Genomic DNA, 18,825 nt, shown 5'->3' with positions numbered 1-18,825 from the left:
AACACAAACACAAACACAAACACAAACACAAACACATACACATACACATACACATACACAAACACAAACACAAACACAAACACAAACACAAACACAAACACACACAGACAGGCAGACAGACAGACATACACACAGACAGACAGACACACACAGACACACACACAGACACACACACACACACACACTTTTAGGGTGTTTACTTCAAATCTACACTACACACATAATTGCCTCGCTCCCAAGAAAAAATATTCAAAAGTTAAAAGTGACCAGATCCTTAGCACTGGCATTGGGTCTTACATTTTGTGGAAGTATCAACGTTATCACCTGAAACAACATTTGGAGTGTTACTATGAAATCAAAGTGACCATAGCGTTTCAATCAGGTGGCGCGCTGTTTTGAAGGTCTCCAACAATGTTCTTTGTTACCGAATTACACAAACAAAATACAGACACTGATAGCAGGCACGCAATAAAATGTAACATTTTGTCTCACTGTGAACACAAATAAAGACTTTTGCGTTGAAATCGCCATTGTCTCATCATAAGTGAAATGAAATGTACAATTTTATTTGCTGCGTGCTACCAGTGTCTGTATATATATATATTTTTTGTAAAACACATCTTCCCACCTAATTGAAACTCTATAGTCACTCTGGTTTCGTTGTAGCTTCCTTACTAATCATTTCATTTTCCACGCAGCTTACTGTTCAGCAAGTTCTTCACCAATCCAAACGTTGCTGCTATATTTTATTTATCGATATCTGGTTTAACATATGCTTTATTCATGTTTATTGAAACGTTGGAACATTCTGGCTATCACATTGTCAAGAAATCCTGGAAACTACTTATTGTAAGTATATTTTTATATTATATATCGGTTAAAAGTATATGCAATTATGGGATCGAAGGGAGAAAGTACTGCGATTGTAGTAACTATATATCAAGAACATACAGATGTAATATTATTTGGATTGTTTCCTTTCTTTATCTTGCCTATTTATTTACTTATTTTCATCATTTACAATGTTTTCACTTTTCCATGGAACATACATGTGCCATGTGATTTCGGGAAAATCGAGAACTTTGAATTTAAAATGCAACGTGGTTCATGTTCTCTGTATCAATATTAGAGTATCATACTGTAATTGAAACAAATCTATGTTCTTGCTTTAAAAATAACCAAAGGGAGTGCTGGGATTTGGGTCATAATTACAACTGAAACAAATAAAGAAACCACACTCGCGCTATTATAATGTAAATAAAATAATATATCGACCACCTATACCAGTTCAATCGTGTTTTAATGTAGTCACCAGTATTATGTTTGAGTGATCTGAGGAAAATAGGTGGGGTTGTGTATGTGTATGTGTGTGTGTGTGTGTGTGTGTGTGTGTGTGTGTGTGTGTGTGTGTGTGTGTGTGTGTGTGTGTGTGTGTGTGTGTAGGGGGGGGGTGTTACAGACATAGATAAACACACTTTGCAGATATCAGAATAACTGTATAATAAGCTTTTCTATGTATATTTGTATTACAGTCTTTGTTATATTCCCCTATAACGGGTTATGTTTGGAATGCCGTTACCATACTAGAGTTACAACGTGAGGGCGCACATTTGTCCAATCTTGACCATCCTAAAGAAGAGGATTTTACTAGTTTGAATTTTATTGAAATATTCGCAGTTATATTGATCGATGCTATACTCTTCATCACTATAGCCGCCTTTTACAATCAAATTGTAGCTTGTAAGTAGCCACTATAGCCAGATTTTACCTAGCTTGTAAGTCTATGAATGTTCTGAATGTAACTTGAAAGCCATGGTTATTCTATTTCTTTTCAAATATGGTTTTGCCATTTTGACTTGGGCTTTTGAGTTTGTTTATTATCGGATTGTTGAAACCAGTATGATATATTACGTGATTGTTTTTATATGATCACGTCTCTTTATCGAAGTACTATTGATTTAAATAATGAGACTCATTCCCAATAATCAGCTTTGATAGTATCTAATCTCTCTATGTCAGAAGTAATAAGACTTGGGTCATAAAAGTTACAATTAATGGTACATGTTTCAGCTATAAATGTTAACGTCTTTCATTTGGGCTCATGATCTTTGTTGTCATTTTCATATTCGATAATTTACATATATCCTGATGTGTCTGTGCGAGTGTATCTGTGTGTGATTAGTCTGTTTGTTTGTCTGTTTGTTTGTTTGTTTGTTTGTTTGTCTGTCTGTCTGTCTGTCTGTCTGTCTGTCTGTCTGTCTGTCTGTCTGTCTGTCTGTCTGTCTGTCTGTCTGTCTGTCTGTCTGTCTGTCTGTCTGTCTGTCTGTCTGTCTGTCTGTCTGTCTATATGTATATATGTATGTATGTATGTATGTATGTATGTATGTATGCATGTATGTATGTATGTCTGTCTGTGTCTCGCTCTGTCTGTATGTGATTCTGTGTGTGTACAATATTGTATGACTACAAGTCCTTTTGATGACTACATGTCCTTTTGATACAACAAGTCGTTTTCTTTCTTTGAACAGATGCAAAACTGATAACGTGTATTACCGCTAATGCAATTTTGAAACCTGTGAAATGTCTGGGTCATTGTTGGGTGAATACATCAACGTGTAGGACAACATTCCTTAGGGATACAGGTACTGTGGGATACAATTCTTGATAATCACTGCAGAGACAGTCGCACTCTGCAGGTTTTCCTCATTGACTTTGCGTTGAACACCATCGCCTGAAAACATACCCGAACTTAATCTTTAAGCTCTATTTTGATGTTATGAATTTAAAAGCGTCAAATTAATTATAAACTAAATGTAATAAACTCAAGGATGTTCCATTCACATTTTGTTCGCACTAATTAAAAAATCTCTTAGATTTAATTTAAAAAATGAAATTTAATATTGCTTCATCCACATTTTGCTCGCACAATTAAAAAAGAATCGATTCAATTAAAATTATGATATAATTGCCATGATATAAGTGATTTGATTGGTTAATTGTAATTTGGGATTAATGTGCAACCTTCTACAACATTCCACCGTTACAGTAATTTACGTGTTCATGGTATGTTTAATTTAAGCTATCGCTATGCTGTCTAGTCTGAAAGATTTTAAGCTATTTACGTCACACCTGTTCAGGTTAACCTTTCGAAAGAGTTTCTTAATAATTTGACAGCGAAGTATTTTGTAGGTCATGGCTGCGAAAAAAAGTTGTTAATTAAATGTTTTCAATTCTTTTCATTTTTATAAAGACGTACTAGATGGACATTTCATTGAAGACGAATTCCATGCCGCAATTCCTCTAATTCGATGTCAAAATATAAGCAAGGTGAGTTCCCCTTTCCCCTTTAACTATTAATAATATCCTCATCGTAGTTCGAAATGGTTTCTTTGTTTATCTTGTTGTGTTATATTCTTTTGAGGACTTCTAAACACATGCAGAAATTCAACACATTACTAAATATCATGCGATGAACACAATGCAAAAGACGCCCTCTAAATTTTGCACAGTAACACCGTACAAGAAATATGTTAGACGCGTGTGGCAACATAAATTATTATAAATTTATTTTTCGAATCAACTCCATATTCTGGCTGATACATGAAAGGTGGGGGGGGGGGGGTATTCGTTGTCTTTATAATCTTAGCGGATTCAGCTAAAGAAAGTCTTCTTCTTATAGGTTCATCTTTTTTCCACAAAACTAGTTTTGAAATGCATTTTTTTTGAAATTAATGGTTAAACACTACGGTACTGATGTTTGGCATCTTGATCATTGTTGATGCTTTCATACTTTCGTACAGGTTTATGATGAGAGTCTCGGGTATGCGTTAAAGAACGTAACCTTTGACTTTTATCGAGGTGAAATAACGACCCTTCTTGGATGCAACGGAGTTGGGAAAAGTACTACTATGTAAGTTGTCTGTGAATGTTCCTTGTAGCTTGGTGTTTTCAGAAACGACCATATCTACGTATGAACAAATGTTGGTGATATCTGATTCACGATATCATATTTGTAAAGATGAATAAAAAGACTAATTTGATCATAAAAAGTAACACTGATAGTTGATAAAGCTAAAATGACTAACGAATGATCAGAAGCGTGGTAGTTGAGTCTTTGATCATAATTCATCCACAGTCTGTTTTTCACAAAATAAAAGATTTTCACAAAACAGCTTTCAAACTATTTGCATTTTGCATTTGCATTTACTTTCGCAATCAATTGTTGTGTGAATTAGACTCACTAATCGTGATTTCTTGTAACACATCTTTGAAAGAGGTTCAAACAGTTTCATTCACTGTGTAGAATTCTCAGTCTTTTTCCCAGATGACGATGGCTGTAATCAAACAAGGTTGTAATTGTTTTCCTGTGCATATGTAATGATGTAATGACTGCGAATATCTTCACACGTTTTGTACTGTAATGTAATTACTCTTTGTTTTCATTGTTTTTGAGTGAGTGAGTGAGTGAGTGAGTGAGTGAGTGAGTGAGTGTGTATATGTATGTGTGTGTGTGTGTGTGTGTGTGTGTGTGTGTGTGCGCGCGCGCGCGCGTGTGTGTGTGTTATTGTTTTAAAGTACTGCTGTAATCCCTGTCGATGGGCCGTAAAACTGTTTTCTGTGTTTTCATATGCAATATTTTTAATTTAGCCTTGATTTTAATTTTAAAATCATTTTAGATCCATACTCGCTAATATTATAAGTCCTACATCAGGAGAAGTCTTTATAGGTGGACAAAATGTTCGGCATAAAAAGACACGTGACATTATTGGATTTTGTCCCCAACGAAACGCATTGCACGAAAGGTCAGTGATACAGATGTAATATAGTTGAAAGTTGTCTAATATGCTGACCCCATCGTTGTACTCACCGAAAACATAACGCGTACAGTGCAAGTGGTTGTAGACACTTGAACAGAATTTGGACACAAAACATGGAACATGGTTCCTGTCACGACTAAATAAACTTATATGCCAAAAATGTACAGTAAGCAATCGAGCATTTTTTCTACAAATAAGTGTCATAAAAAACTTCTCTTTAGAGTTTGTTGTAGCTTTGAACTTTCTAATCCGTGAATTCATTTAAATCGTACTTTTAGTAAATGCTTTATGATACTTTGTATGTTTGCTTTATCTTAATTCTTTGGAGTAAACTGTGTGGTTTCTTTCTTCTTTACAGTATGACGGTTGAAGAGCATATGTGGTTTTATAGTAGGCTAGGGGGTAGCTCTGCTGAAGAAACGAAAAGACAAGTGCAAGAGTAAGTTTCTGCACTGTTTGAGCTGTGTTCATATTTGATTTCTGAGTCAGTAATAATGTTGTTTTGGCATCTTGTTTTGCCTTTCTACACAAGCAACACCCCTGGTGTGTTAAGCTACTACCATTGAGATGCCAATTCCTTAGTTTAATAATAATAATAAGTTTATTCACCAATATAATAATAATAAAAATTAATCTTAAAAAGATACACATACAGAATAAATGGCAAAAGGGATCAAGAAATAGCAAAGCTAGTCAAGCTTGTATCCCCTTAGTGACTAACAAGCACACTCGTACTTGTAGGTGTATATATAAGTGATATTTGTGTGTACGATTTGTGTTGATTGTCATTATTAGCGACATTTTGAGCTTCATACTTCGATCTAGAAGTCAACGTACAGAAGTCACTCTTTGGTGATTGAACTTACCATTGATGATTGGTGCATCATTTCGACAATAGAATTATGACTTTTCAATATTGTATGATTAAAACGGGATCATTTGCCTTTTTTGAAGCATTCCTGGATTCTAAAATAATACTGAAATGTTTGTTCAGAGTACTAATTTAAATTCTTGAATTTCTTGGATGTGTACTTTTTATCGAATTATCTAAACGTTCTTGTCCAGTGGTGATCTCACATTGAATTGAGCTAAAAGTGGAGAAGTCAATATTACACAACACGTTATTTGCATTCGCCTTCATTTCTTTATTCCATGAAAGGATCCTACTGGATATGCCACTAGCCAATAAGCGGCAAAGCAGAGTAAGTGAGCTGTCAGGTGGAATGAAACGAATGTTATCAGTTGCGATAGCTTTTATAGGCAAACCTTCCATCGTTATTCTTGATGAACCTACAGCTAGTGTGGATCCATATGCCAAGAGGAAGATATGGGACTTGATAAACAAACATAGGAAAGGTAATGTATAAAGTTCTTTGATACCATATATAACAATGCACATTCAGTGAGATTTTTTGTAGATTAATGATACTAGCATGTAGACGTTTTGACATGAGCAGAAAAATACTTTGTCGAGTCTTAAAGTAAGTGTTTTAGAGTTATATAACACTGAATATACACAAATAAACTATCACAGACTAAGTTTGTGAAGAATTTCATTTTGTATTTGATTTACAAGACTTGTTACGAATAAAAACTCAAAGTGTTCTTCATCTTTGCCTAATATATTGCAGACTGTACAACAATACTCACAACACATTGTATGCAGGAAGCAGAGTTATTGGGAGACAAAGTAGCTATTTTGAATGGTGGAACGTTGCAGTGTCATGGAAGTATGAACTACTTGTTGAATCAACTAGGCTACAACTACAAGTTGACAATACATCCAAAGAACATTGTTAACACTTTGGGAGGTAAGAGATGCTTGGTTGGATATAGTTCCACAACGTCTACGTTAAAATATTTACACTAAATAACTCGTATGGATGTGGTTTAATCACTAACAATATAAATAATCCTCGAGTCAACTTATTTCATTGTGCAATATGTGATTCGAAATATCAAAGGAACGTGGTCTGCAATTTGTAAGCATTTTCGTCTTTTTGTTTCCAAATAAAAGGTTACTTATATTGTACCCTTGACTGTCACTTGTTTAATGGCCAGTAGTCACTGGCAAAACTACCATCGTATTAACTTCTGTGATACTGCATTCTCATACTATGACTAAAATATGATAGGAGTTTTGCCAGTGGCTGATTCTTTTTAGGCAAGTGAATAGTGAATGGTAAGATATAACTAACATTCGATTTGGAAACAAGTCGCAGATCATGTCCCTTTAAGTTAATATTGTCATCAATCTTGTCTGTCATTCTCAATGCATGCTTCTAGCCATCCCTGCATATATGTCTACCCACGTACTCTAACTATCCATGTCACGGTTTGTCTGAGTAGCTGTCTACAACCACACTATCTAGCTATGTATCTGTCCTTCTCCTTATTTACTTATATATATCGTAATCTTAACATTTTCCCTTTTTTCATTTTCAGCACCTACCGATACACAGGTTAAAAATGATATTGTTTACTTGGATAGAATGAGTTTTATTGACACTGTAGTTGATATCATACATCAAGAGTTAAAGGATGCTAAATGTGAACTGAGAACTAAAGAACTGACTGTATTTCGTTTGTCAAATGAGGACGTTACAGATGTAGATTTCCAGTTTGATCGTGTTATTGAGCTCTTACTGGAAATTAAGGATGAATATGGAATAGCTGATTTTAACTTCCATGCAGCATCCCTGGAAGATGTCTTTTTAACTGTCACCAAAGGAAGTTTGAACATATTTAATGGTAAATGATATATTTCATGAATAGATATGATACTATGAGGTGCAGTACACGTGAAACCAAGCTTGAAAATGTTCAATAGTAAGAAACAAAAAGATAATCCTTTTTAACTAAATTCTGATCTGATGTTACATGTATTATATACTTAAATCATTGAAAGAACGTTCAACTTGAAAATCACAACGTTGATACAAACACTGTACAATGTACAACGAATGCTGCTTTCAACCAGGGTGTCGTTATGTTGTTTGATAATATTAAATACTTCTAAAATGCAACGTACAATTCATCAGTGTATGTATTTTACGAAATATGTTATGCTTACACGTTGCAGGAAAACAAAACTCAAAGGCAAAGAGGCTGTTGGTGCAGATTGATGCCCCTGACTTTGGCGAGGCAATTAAAAAGCAATCAGGTATGGAAGCATACACGCACGCATAGAAGTCACTCAAATATTAGTTAATTTCCCCCAAAAGTCTGTAGAGTTTAACAGAAGACAAACATCTTCTACTTTTATAACACGGCTTTCTAAAATGTCCTAAAAGACATTAACGACAATCAAAGTAAGTCAACCTTTCAGGAAAGTACCATGATGCTGAAGGTTTGTACGTAAGCCGGAAACAGAAGTTACATTTGAGTCTTCATACATCTCAAAGCAAGCTATTGCCGTCGATGGTCTTGTAAAAATCTGAATTTATGATTTAGACATATGAGGTCAAAAATATGTGTATCCAACATCTAAACACTTCCATTTTCCATTTTCATTTGTAGACTTCTACGAAAAAATAAATGCCTCCGATAAAGTACAAAGTTTGGAACTGTGCTGTAGAGCAGTTACTGTGAGTTTATCACTACTTCTACTGGTTTTACGGAAAATTATTACCATCTTGTCGACACCAATTTTATGCATCATGGCAAAACCTAGACCATACATAGGAAGAATAGTGAACGCAATTAGACGTACTTACCCATCTGGACACATCGAACAGTTTACAGGTTTATTTCAAAAGAGATATATTCACTTCATCAGAAATAAGAAGATGTTATTTGTTCGTATAATTGTATTACCTGCACTTTTATTGTTAGTACTGTTGGACACATTTTTCCCTGGTAAATTGGAACTGTCGCCTCCTTTGGAGTTAAGTGCTTCGACATATCAGAAAGACTTCTTGTACGTTCCATATGCTAATTATGTCCGACAACCACCTGGCTATGGTTCAGTACAAAATATTATCAATACGTTTTGGTTGCCTGCTGGTCTAGGAAGCTCACGTCGTGATGCGCTAAAACAGGGTAGGTCATTCAAAATTGTTGTAAATACTAACATGACATCTTGAAGTTTCACATTTACAGAATGTAGGCGAGGTTTAATATAAAATAGAAGTTTTTGTAATGAAATGTCATTTCAAATACTATATCTATGACTATTATCGAATACATTTCATAATTATTAGCATTATCCGTCAATGTATTACCTTTACTGAAATGTCACATGTTTGGTTAAAAATGAAATGTTTTGTCGTAGTCTATTGTTCTAATCTTGTTATGACACTACAGATTGGAATGTACTTGTCAGTTGTTCCATGCAGTGCAAGTCTACTATCTTATACTATTGTTGATATTAAATTACAATTTCAGGAAAGATCAAACAATTGCCAGCTGATCTAAGTTACAAGTATAATACTATTAATACCAACCCAGCTGATCAGCGCTCTAATGGAAAATTACTTCCTTCACACTATGTTACATCTGGTGAGCGATTGGAAGATATATCTGGTACAAATATGACAAATTACATCTTATCAACGTATAATGTATATAAAAATAGTAGGTATGGTATAAACAATATTTATTCATTTTCTTTATCTACACAATTGCTTTAAATACAGCTGGTCTTATTCTTTAAATGTATAATTCGTTATACATATATGACAGGTGATATTTGTTGACATACTATCGTTAATGTTATCAAAGTAAAAACGATGCTAGAAGTTACTGACTCAATTTTATTTCGTATTTATTTCGTGTGTTCTTGAAGCATGCGATTTATCACATTTGGACACCGAATGAAGAATGTAGGAAAAGATATGACAGTCAAAGAAATTTCTGAAAATAAAACTTCGCCCAAAATTCAATTAGTCTACTAATTAAACAATACAAAAAAACATCTAGCCTTGTTCACTCACAGCCACTAGATGGCGTAGTAGTAGATTGAAACTGGATACGACATGGTTGGGTTAGCCGCAACAGATTATCGTACATCCCAGGTAGTTGGTACCGTCCACTACCACTCTTCGAGCTGGTTTCGTATATCAATCGCTTCGCGCACTCCCTCTCAAACGATTTTTCCTCTCTCTGTCCAAGATTGTAACCCTTTCCCAGTTGATGCTATGATTAGTTTGTGAAACATGTTCAACCACAGCGAAACTGACACTGCATAGACGTCGAGTTCAATAAATCTTGCACCCAGAGATGTCTTGTATTCAACTATGGCTTATTTTGTTAACAATATGTAAAACTGGAATTTAATTGATTGGAACTTTACTGCGTATATTTAAAGACTGATTTATGCTGTCATTCACACACACACACACACACACACACACACACACACACACACACACACACACACACACACACACACACACATGTACTGAAATCATTGGTGCTATACAACTCTAATTGTCTGTAGTCATTTCTTCTAAACATTTATGTTACGTCTTTTTTTGTAGATACATGGCATTGACATTTGAAGAAGATGGTGGTCAAATAATAGCTCAAGTGAGTATGCTAAGAACATTAAGCCTTGAAAGCACTTTCTTTCAATTGTGTTAATTTTCAAGACTTCACTACTCTTTTTCAACTTTCTATTGTAGGCGTGGTATAGTTGTGAAACCTACCATGGAGCTCCCTTTGCGTTAAATGTCTTGAATAATGCCATACTTCGAGCAAACATAGATGACAAAATTCATGGTGACCCATCAACTTACGGTATTACAACAATTTCCCATCCGATTGATAAAACTATGATGCCTACATTGATTGGAGACCTGTAAGTATGAGCCTTCCGACTGCTTTACTTTTCACCCGCACATCTTACTACAATGTTCATTTGCCACCTATATGTGTGTGTGTGTGTGTGTGTGTGTGTGTGTGTGTGTGTGCGTGCGCGCGCGCGCCTGCCTGCCTGCCTGCCTGTCTGTCTGTCTGTCTGTCTGTCTGTCTGTCTGTCTGTCTGTCTGTCTGTCTGACTGTACCTATGTAACCAATATTGCCCTATATTGGTATTTAATTTAGTGATTATCATTCATTGACTTATCAATATACTTGATATTTGCTATCTATCATTGTTCTGTTATTATAAATCTAGGTATCGAGGAGATGGTTTCAAAAACGCGTTTTTATTCACGGTCTTGATGTCTTTATTAATACCAAGTCTGACCGTAACTTTGATATCAGAAAGGACAAGTAAATCGAAAGACATGCAGCTATTGTACGGTGTTGATATAAAAATGTATTGGGCTGCTAATTTCATTTGGGATATGGTAAGTGATTCAAATTACTGTAAATATCAGCATCTACAAGACTTGTTTTCATTACATAGGTGGTTTTACTTGTAGTGCAGTAATGAATTAAAGACACCACATTCAAATGCATAAATAAATAAACTATAGACCCCTCTATTGTATATGTGTAAGCATATCAAATATTATACATATGTATATTTTGTGATTATCTACCTAGTTTACTCATATCCTTTCAACGGCTGTAATTCTGACTTTGGCGATTTTATTTGAAGGACATCCTCATGTGATTTACAATACTATATCGGACATGGTCTGGCTTTTTGGACTTTATGGGTAAGTTTTATAACAAAATGTCTGTCTTTGTGCAGAGAGTTGTTTGTGTGAATGAACTGTGTACTTTTGAACAAAAACTATCAACCAACCTTTTAGTGTTCGTGGAGGCAGGATACTTTCCTAAGATCAATAGGAAATATTATCTTAACACTAAGATGGTACATTTGATCAACATGTGCAGTTGTGATATTTGTACTAATGATGTATGATAACTGATGGAATGTAAGTCATCCGAAAAGCTAACTTTCGTAAATAAGCATGTATGTTTTTCACTCTGTTCTATCTATCTATCTATCTATCTATCTATCTATCTATCTATCTATCTATCTATCTATCTATCTATCTGTCTGTCTGTCTGTCTGTCTGTCTGTCTGTCTGTCTGTCTGTCTGTCTGTCTGTCTGTCTGTCTGTCTGTCTGTCTGTCTGTCTGTCTGTCTGTCTGTCTGTCTGTCTGTCTGTCTGTCTGTCTGTCTGTCTGTCTGTCCGTCCGTCCGTCCGTCCGTCCGTCCGTCCGTCCGTCCGTCCGTCCGTCCGTCCGTCCGTCCGTCCGTGTCTGTCTGTCTGTCTGTCTGTCTGTCTGTCTGTCTGTCCGTCCGTCCGTCCGTCCGTCCGTCCGTCCGTCCGTCCGTCCGTCCGTCTATCTATCTATCTATCTATCTATCTATCTATCTATCTATCTATCTATCTCTCTATCTCTCTATCTATCTATCTATCTATCTATCTATCTATCTATCTATCTATCTATCCATCTGTCTGTCTGCCTGTCTGTTTGTCTATCTGTCCGTCCACCCCTCCGTCTGTCTGTCTGTCTATCAATCAATCAATCAATCAAGGTTTCTTTTAATTTACAAACAGATGGAGTACTGTATCAAGTTTATATGTCATATCCTTGGTATTTAATGAAGCCAATAGAGGTTACGTATACGTGATCGTCATTACTAATTTTATAGGACTATCTACCGTCACATTACAGTACATGACAGAAGAGTTCCCTGCGGTTGTAGTAAGACAATTAATTTATGTATTACTATACCATTTGTAACATGTTATGCCTCTCCTACATGTCCTTTTGTTCAACGAAAGTGTTCACCGTGGGAGGGGACATCAACAACAAAAAATATCAGTCTGTGAGCTTTGGCGGAGGGATGGGAGCTACGGAAATGTTGTGTTCATTTACGCTAAACATGGTAACGTCATTTACCATTTATATCAATCGTTTATGATGATGATGATGATGATGATGATGATGATGATGATGATGATGGTGATGGTGCTGGGGTGGTGGTGGTAATGTTGACGATGACGAAGATGATGTTGTTGAAATTTTGCTTATTTTCAGCCATTTTCTGTTGTATACACCAATAATTTCTTCATGCTGTTTCCTGTCTACTCTATTTTGCGTGGCATGTTCATATCGAAAAGCGATTATGTGTTGAGCCTCTTCAATAGCTCACTTGGTAAGTAATCATACAACTATTTTTTGTCTCGTTTAAAAGAAACACGGTTTTAAAATTCGCATACTATGTTGAAATTGACACCCTGTATCAATTGTTTGGTTTCCTTTGTTGAATGTAAAATTAAAGTTAAATTTAATTTATTTTCTAAAGCACAAAAGTGGTTCACATACATTATAAAACATTTTCTCAAAAACATTAACAAAACAATACACTGATTAAAATAACGACAAATAGTTTTTTAAAAAAGGACTAAGTATAGTATGATCGACACTGGAGTCACAGACGCTACCACTTTTTCAATTAATTACGTTGATTACAAATTTTTACAATTCGCCGAAAATAAAACCGTTGCGCTAGAATGTATTTATCAACACAAGATAGCGATGACGACGACGACGACGACGACGACGATGATGATGATGATGATGATGATGATGATGATGATGATGATGGTGGTGGTGGTGGTGGTAGTGGTGGTGGGGGTGGGGATGATAATGATGATGATGATGATGATGATGATGAACATGATGATGATCATGATGATGATGATGATGATGGTTACTTTGTTGCTATAGATGATTGTGATGGTGATGATGATGATGATGATGATGATGATGATAATAATAGGGAAGAAAAGAATGCCTATAGCACTGATAAAATCTGTCTTGTCCATCGCAAGCAAATAAAGTCCATAGTACATACAACTTCACATTTTCGCTAATATGGTACAAATCATTTCCATAATTTTTCATTAATTCGATAAGTGGGCATTCTCCCTTGTCCAAAAATGGTTAACACATGTCTTCCAGCGAGAAATTCGAACACATAGATTCTAGTGTAAGCAGTTCTTCATAGGTATAAATATGTTGAAACAAATATGTTAACTCTTAGATATCCCATAAGATAGGTAAATGTCAATAATCATTTTAATTGTTAATACCACAATTGTATTCGTCAATTGTTGGCGTGTTCCTGTCAGCATGAATTAATGTAACCAATGATTGGTTTATCATTATATAGATAACATTGATCATTCACAATATCCATACAATACTGAATTAATCCCAACCATGTTGAAGGTGATGTTTATAGAAGGGATTATTGCAATAGTAATTCTGATGATATACGAGCACTGGACTTTGAACTATTGGATGTAAGTAAAACAAAGGAATTTGCCATTTTAATAACCAAGTTACAATGTTCAAAGCAATTTTACATTGCATGTTTCACTCTTAATGATTATATCAACATTGTTAGAAAGTAACAGATCATCACATATCCTATGGCAACAGTCTTTTAGATTTTGAAGGACATATTTACGAAAAATAAGAATGCTGTATATAATGTCGAGTATTTTGTTCCGTCTTAGAATCTTTCTGAAAAAAGTCATTGACTTTAAACTGATTATTTCGAAGTTTTTGTTCCGTGACAACAGCAATGGTAAACTCTCTGGTCCGAATTCTGATTACCTGCATTACTTGTTTCCCTCAGGCTTGAGGGTCAAATAGAACAAGAAGTTCGACTTATTTTCAGGCGCGCCTATAGTGATGCATGTGAAACACGTGGAGTGGTAGTTATGGTGTCAACCAAGAAATCGAATGTTCATTATTTTTTATGGTAGACCTAGGTAGTAATACAAATGTATTCTATTCCAGGTACTGAGAATTATGCTACAGTAGGATTCTTGTAAAATTCACTTATTTCGTGAAACATTTCTCCCATTCACCTATTGAAGAAATAAAAAGACAATTTTTCAGACAAATCTCATATCTCTCGTGATATTCCTGATGTTCATGATTTCCTCTTGCATGATGAAATCCGTTCTGTTTATTTATTTTATTTCTGCAAAGCAAAGTGACCCAGTACATATAAGCTAGACTACAGTCGAAGTATTTAATACAATAATTATTCTACGACTCACAACCAGAACCTTATCCAAAACTAAGGGAAATGAAAGTCCTTATTGGTATTCGGCCATTTTTGTTTCTCTAAAAACAGAACTTCTTCAAGAAAGGGAATGATTTGACGTTTAATTATTAGATAAAGTGTTTTTAGAGACACAACAACACTCCAAGAGTAGCCCTAGTTTGATTAATAATATTGTTCCCAAACTACCAGTTCATGTCGTAGGATCCAAGTAAAGATTTGAAATTTAATTCAGCATCCACTACATATATAGAATAATATTGTAAAAATATTGTGTACTCGACATCAACCAAATGATGTAGAAAGCCAAGGACTATAGACTGTACATCGAAAAAGGGAAACCTGCTAAGAGCTTAGCTGCTGCCAAATGGAATTTCCTCTGTAGGTTGGTTTTACGGGTGGTTACAAAAAGCAATTTGTCCAGTCTGGCTGCTAAACGCACCATGTCCGGTTAATTTTGTGACTTCTCAGAGCGTAATTTCCTTTTTAAAATACGACTGTCATGTAGCCTAGGCCTGCTAAACTGTAATGTACATGCTACTATTACATTTGTCATTATACAAATTGTACAATTTGTTTACAGCTTTTTACGTTAAGCTCACGTATGACATACTGTAAAAGCCAGTTTAGAGAACCCACCAATATATGGCAGCAGTCCACGTAATGTCTATCTATCCACTTTCTAATTGAATAAAATTCAATTCAATTCATTCAAAATATCACTTACCAAAAGTTCAAAAGTTGTAAAGACATTGAGACACGCATACAGCTAAGCCCATACGGTGTGATATGTACAACGCTGCTGACACTACTCAGTACTTAGGAATAAGGATGGATGACCAAAACTGTATTCTAAGTCACTTACCTCAAGTGTTTCATTTTCTGCTTTAAGTTCTAATTCAGGCCATTTCATTTGTGGTTAGTTGGTAGTAGCCTATGTGCTGTAGAACTGTAGGTGAATGGTTTCAATTCACTCAATAGATTAATTACTAACTTGATTATATTAGAGGTAGACTTACATGTATTGATAATGATACGTTAGTCACATCCATGGCTCTAACAGTAGACTCATTGTAAGTATAGAAATCGTGTTCATCACCGATCATGTTGTGTTAGTGACAGGTTTGTCAGCTTGAACATTCATCTTCTAAATATATTTAACTAAAAAGCTAGTCTTTTCTAAGTTGACCTTTACCCTCAATTTAAGCTGGCCAAGCAAATTATTTACAAACGATAAATATATATATATATATATATATATATATATATATATATATATATATATATATATATATATATATATATATATAAAACACAAAATCTACCTATCCCCCCACCTATTCTGAAATAGAGAGTAATCGGAATCACACATTTTTTGTTAGGCCTAATCATGGTAGGTTTTTTTCACTTACTATGATATACGTAATTACAAATTGTACTTAATCCAGTACCTAGATAATTATGGTATTAGTGACATTGATTACAAATACTGAGTGAAAATAAGTCATGTTATTTGTTTCGTATTACAGGAGGAAAGGGCCAACCAATGTAAATATTAAGAATCATTTGTATCAAGCAATCGAAAACGATAAAAGAATTACAGTGCGCAACCTTACAAAGGTAATCAAAGGTTTTCATTTATGTCAGAGACGAATTCTTATTGTTCAAAAGTAAAGTCAAACAATTTTGTGTTTGAATATTCCATGCCTCATAAGACAATAATATTGATTTGTGTTCACAGGGAGATACAATGTATCATTCTATGTGTCTGTACGCTATCTGTGTCTGTATTTGTAATTCACAGTGAGATACAATGTATCATTCTATACGTCGGTACGCTATCTGTGTCTGTATTTGTAATTCAGTGAGATACAACGTATCATTCTATATGTCGGTGCGCTATCTGTGTCTGTATTGGTAATTCGCAAACAAAAAACGTTGCGTGAGATGTTAAAAACTATTTGCTGCTATAATTGAAACTCTTTAGTAGTGAATAGCAGTTAATAATGGTAATAACAATGACCTGAATGTGTGTGTGTGTGTGTCTGCCTGTCTGTCTGTCTGTCTGTTTCTGTGTTGTCTCTAATGTTGTGCGTATGTGTGTGTGTCTGTCTGTCTCTGTTTGTGTCTCTAATGTTGTGCGTATGTGTCTTTCTGTCTTTCTGTCTGTCTGTCTGTCTGTCTGTCTGTCTGTCTGTCTGTCTGTCTGTCTGTCTGTCTGTCTGTCTGTGTCTCTACTCTGTCTATGTACAGTTTTACAATCAGTGTCCTTCTAGTTTTGAATGCATTTAAAACTTTAATTCAAACATTTGAACAGTAATTAATCCTGCTTATGAAAAATTGAATTTTGTGAAAAAAAAGAAAATAGAAATTAGTTTGGCATATACTTTGTTTGAGGTAGAGGTTCTGTATGTATTGCATGTTTTTCAAGTATTGTGAGTTTAGGTTATTTTAGTGTTATTCAATGTGTAATTTGACGGGAAACTTGATTACGTCATGGGAATTGGGAAGTTGTTAAACATTAATCGATATAAAATCATTAATGTCTTAAAACAACATATAATTAGTCCAATTAATGCCTTTTTTCAGATATATAGATCGAGTCGCAATGTTGATTTTGTTGCTGTAAATTGTGTCTCGTTTGATGTGCGACAAGGCGAGGTAAGTATTCGTCCAATAGAAGAAATATTTACCTTCAAAATCTAAGATTTTGTATCAGACACTTCGTTCTTAGTCATGATATAAACTCCAAGATCAATTGAAGTTTATCTGAAATCACAAGTAATTATAGGTGATGTAAAAATCATTAAAATGACTCTCCAGAACCCATAGTTTATGCAGAGCCTTTATTTCCTGGAGTGGTATTCCCTTTTAAATATAGATTTGTAATCTTCGAAATACAATCGGATTTAAATACAAACCTTACCGTGAAGTAAAACCCATTGATCAAATGTATCTGTTAGTTGAATAGATATCCCCTCTAACCAACTGAGAAATGATGATAACAAGGTTTCCAATATCAAATGTAATGTGGCACATGCATGCTTTGTCCGTAAACAACTCTGATCAAACGAAGTTCTGATAGCTCTGTTATATGTTTCATGATAGTGTTTGGGCTTAATTGGACACAATGGTTCAGGGAAGACTACGACTCTAGAGATGGTAACTGGGTTCACAAGTGTAACAAGTGGAGAGATCTACATTAATAGTGATAGGTAAGTGATGGTGATGGATGATGATGGGTTTGTAAGTGTAACAAATGGGGAGATCTAATAGCGATAGATATCGATCAAACCGCAATGATAATACACAGCAACATATTCAAAAGCATTCACAATATCATTCTCCAATATTTTCTTCATTCAGCCACAAAATACATATATACAAAATACAGATATAAAGGATTTTTCAATACTCGTCTTCGACTCGTAGTGACATGTCCCTTTATGTCACTCGTGTTTTCCTCGACTGATCAAAGAAAATGTCAGGGAATACTCTCTGAATATACCAAGTCTAGTTATGAACATTCAAAACAAATATTGTGTCACCTGGCTTTATTAGAAATGCATTTGTGACAACTCATTTATCCCTTAGGCTGGCAATTTCGAAAAGTTCATATGGTAATGCAATGTTTCTGTATATCTTACAAGTACAAGGCTCAACGTATTTTTTAAATATTCTTTGTTTGCAAAAAATAGCATTGGAACGGAAACAATAAGAGGTTGTGGAATCATGTCATAAAAATGATTATTTTACAGCATATGTGATCGTATAAGACTACATCCTTGGAACACCAGTAACAATATAAGACAAAGTATGGGATACTGTCCACAGTTTGATGCCCTATTTGAGGAATTAACCCCAAGGGAACATTTCATTGTATATGGAAAGCTGCAGAATATTCCAAAGATGACAACGGTAAGTATACTCATGACACTATTCGTGGTGAGGAATTGAATACTTGACATTTTTTGTAGCAGTCAACTTGAGAATCCTACTATTGAAGTTTCATGGCTA

At 34.9% G+C, this 18,825-nt stretch overlaps 1 protein-coding gene across 1 annotated transcript in view; it reads left to right on the top strand.

The window, feature by feature from the left end:
- The window catches only part of LOC144447672 (ATP-binding cassette sub-family A member 2-like), a 28,183-nt gene that overhangs the window by 6,492 nt on the left and 2,866 nt on the right, over positions 1–18,825 (top strand). Inside the window, exons 10-30 of the mRNA XM_078137750.1 lie at positions 699–849; positions 1,533–1,740; positions 2,529–2,642; positions 3,251–3,327; positions 3,801–3,910; positions 4,677–4,802; positions 5,176–5,256; positions 5,977–6,173; positions 6,449–6,628; positions 7,263–7,568; positions 7,900–7,980; positions 8,652–8,858; positions 9,204–9,396; positions 10,298–10,346; positions 10,442–10,617; positions 10,936–11,110; positions 15,392–15,468; positions 16,338–16,428; positions 17,398–17,469; positions 17,917–18,023; positions 18,567–18,726. Coding sequence (XP_077993876.1) covers positions 699–849; positions 1,533–1,740; positions 2,529–2,642; positions 3,251–3,327; positions 3,801–3,910; positions 4,677–4,802; positions 5,176–5,256; positions 5,977–6,173; positions 6,449–6,628; positions 7,263–7,568; positions 7,900–7,980; positions 8,652–8,858; positions 9,204–9,396; positions 10,298–10,346; positions 10,442–10,617; positions 10,936–11,110; positions 15,392–15,468; positions 16,338–16,428; positions 17,398–17,469; positions 17,917–18,023; positions 18,567–18,726 — 2,938 coding nt within the window. The remainder of the gene's footprint in view (positions 1–698; positions 850–1,532; positions 1,741–2,528; positions 2,643–3,250; positions 3,328–3,800; positions 3,911–4,676; positions 4,803–5,175; positions 5,257–5,976; positions 6,174–6,448; positions 6,629–7,262; positions 7,569–7,899; positions 7,981–8,651; positions 8,859–9,203; positions 9,397–10,297; positions 10,347–10,441; positions 10,618–10,935; positions 11,111–15,391; positions 15,469–16,337; positions 16,429–17,397; positions 17,470–17,916; positions 18,024–18,566; positions 18,727–18,825) is intronic.

This window comes from Glandiceps talaboti, chromosome 16, assembly GCF_964340395.1.
Source record: "Glandiceps talaboti chromosome 16, keGlaTala1.1, whole genome shotgun sequence".
Lineage (NCBI taxonomy): Eukaryota > Metazoa > Hemichordata > Enteropneusta > Spengelidae > Glandiceps > Glandiceps talaboti.
This window is presented reverse-complemented; position numbering and strand designations above follow the sequence as displayed.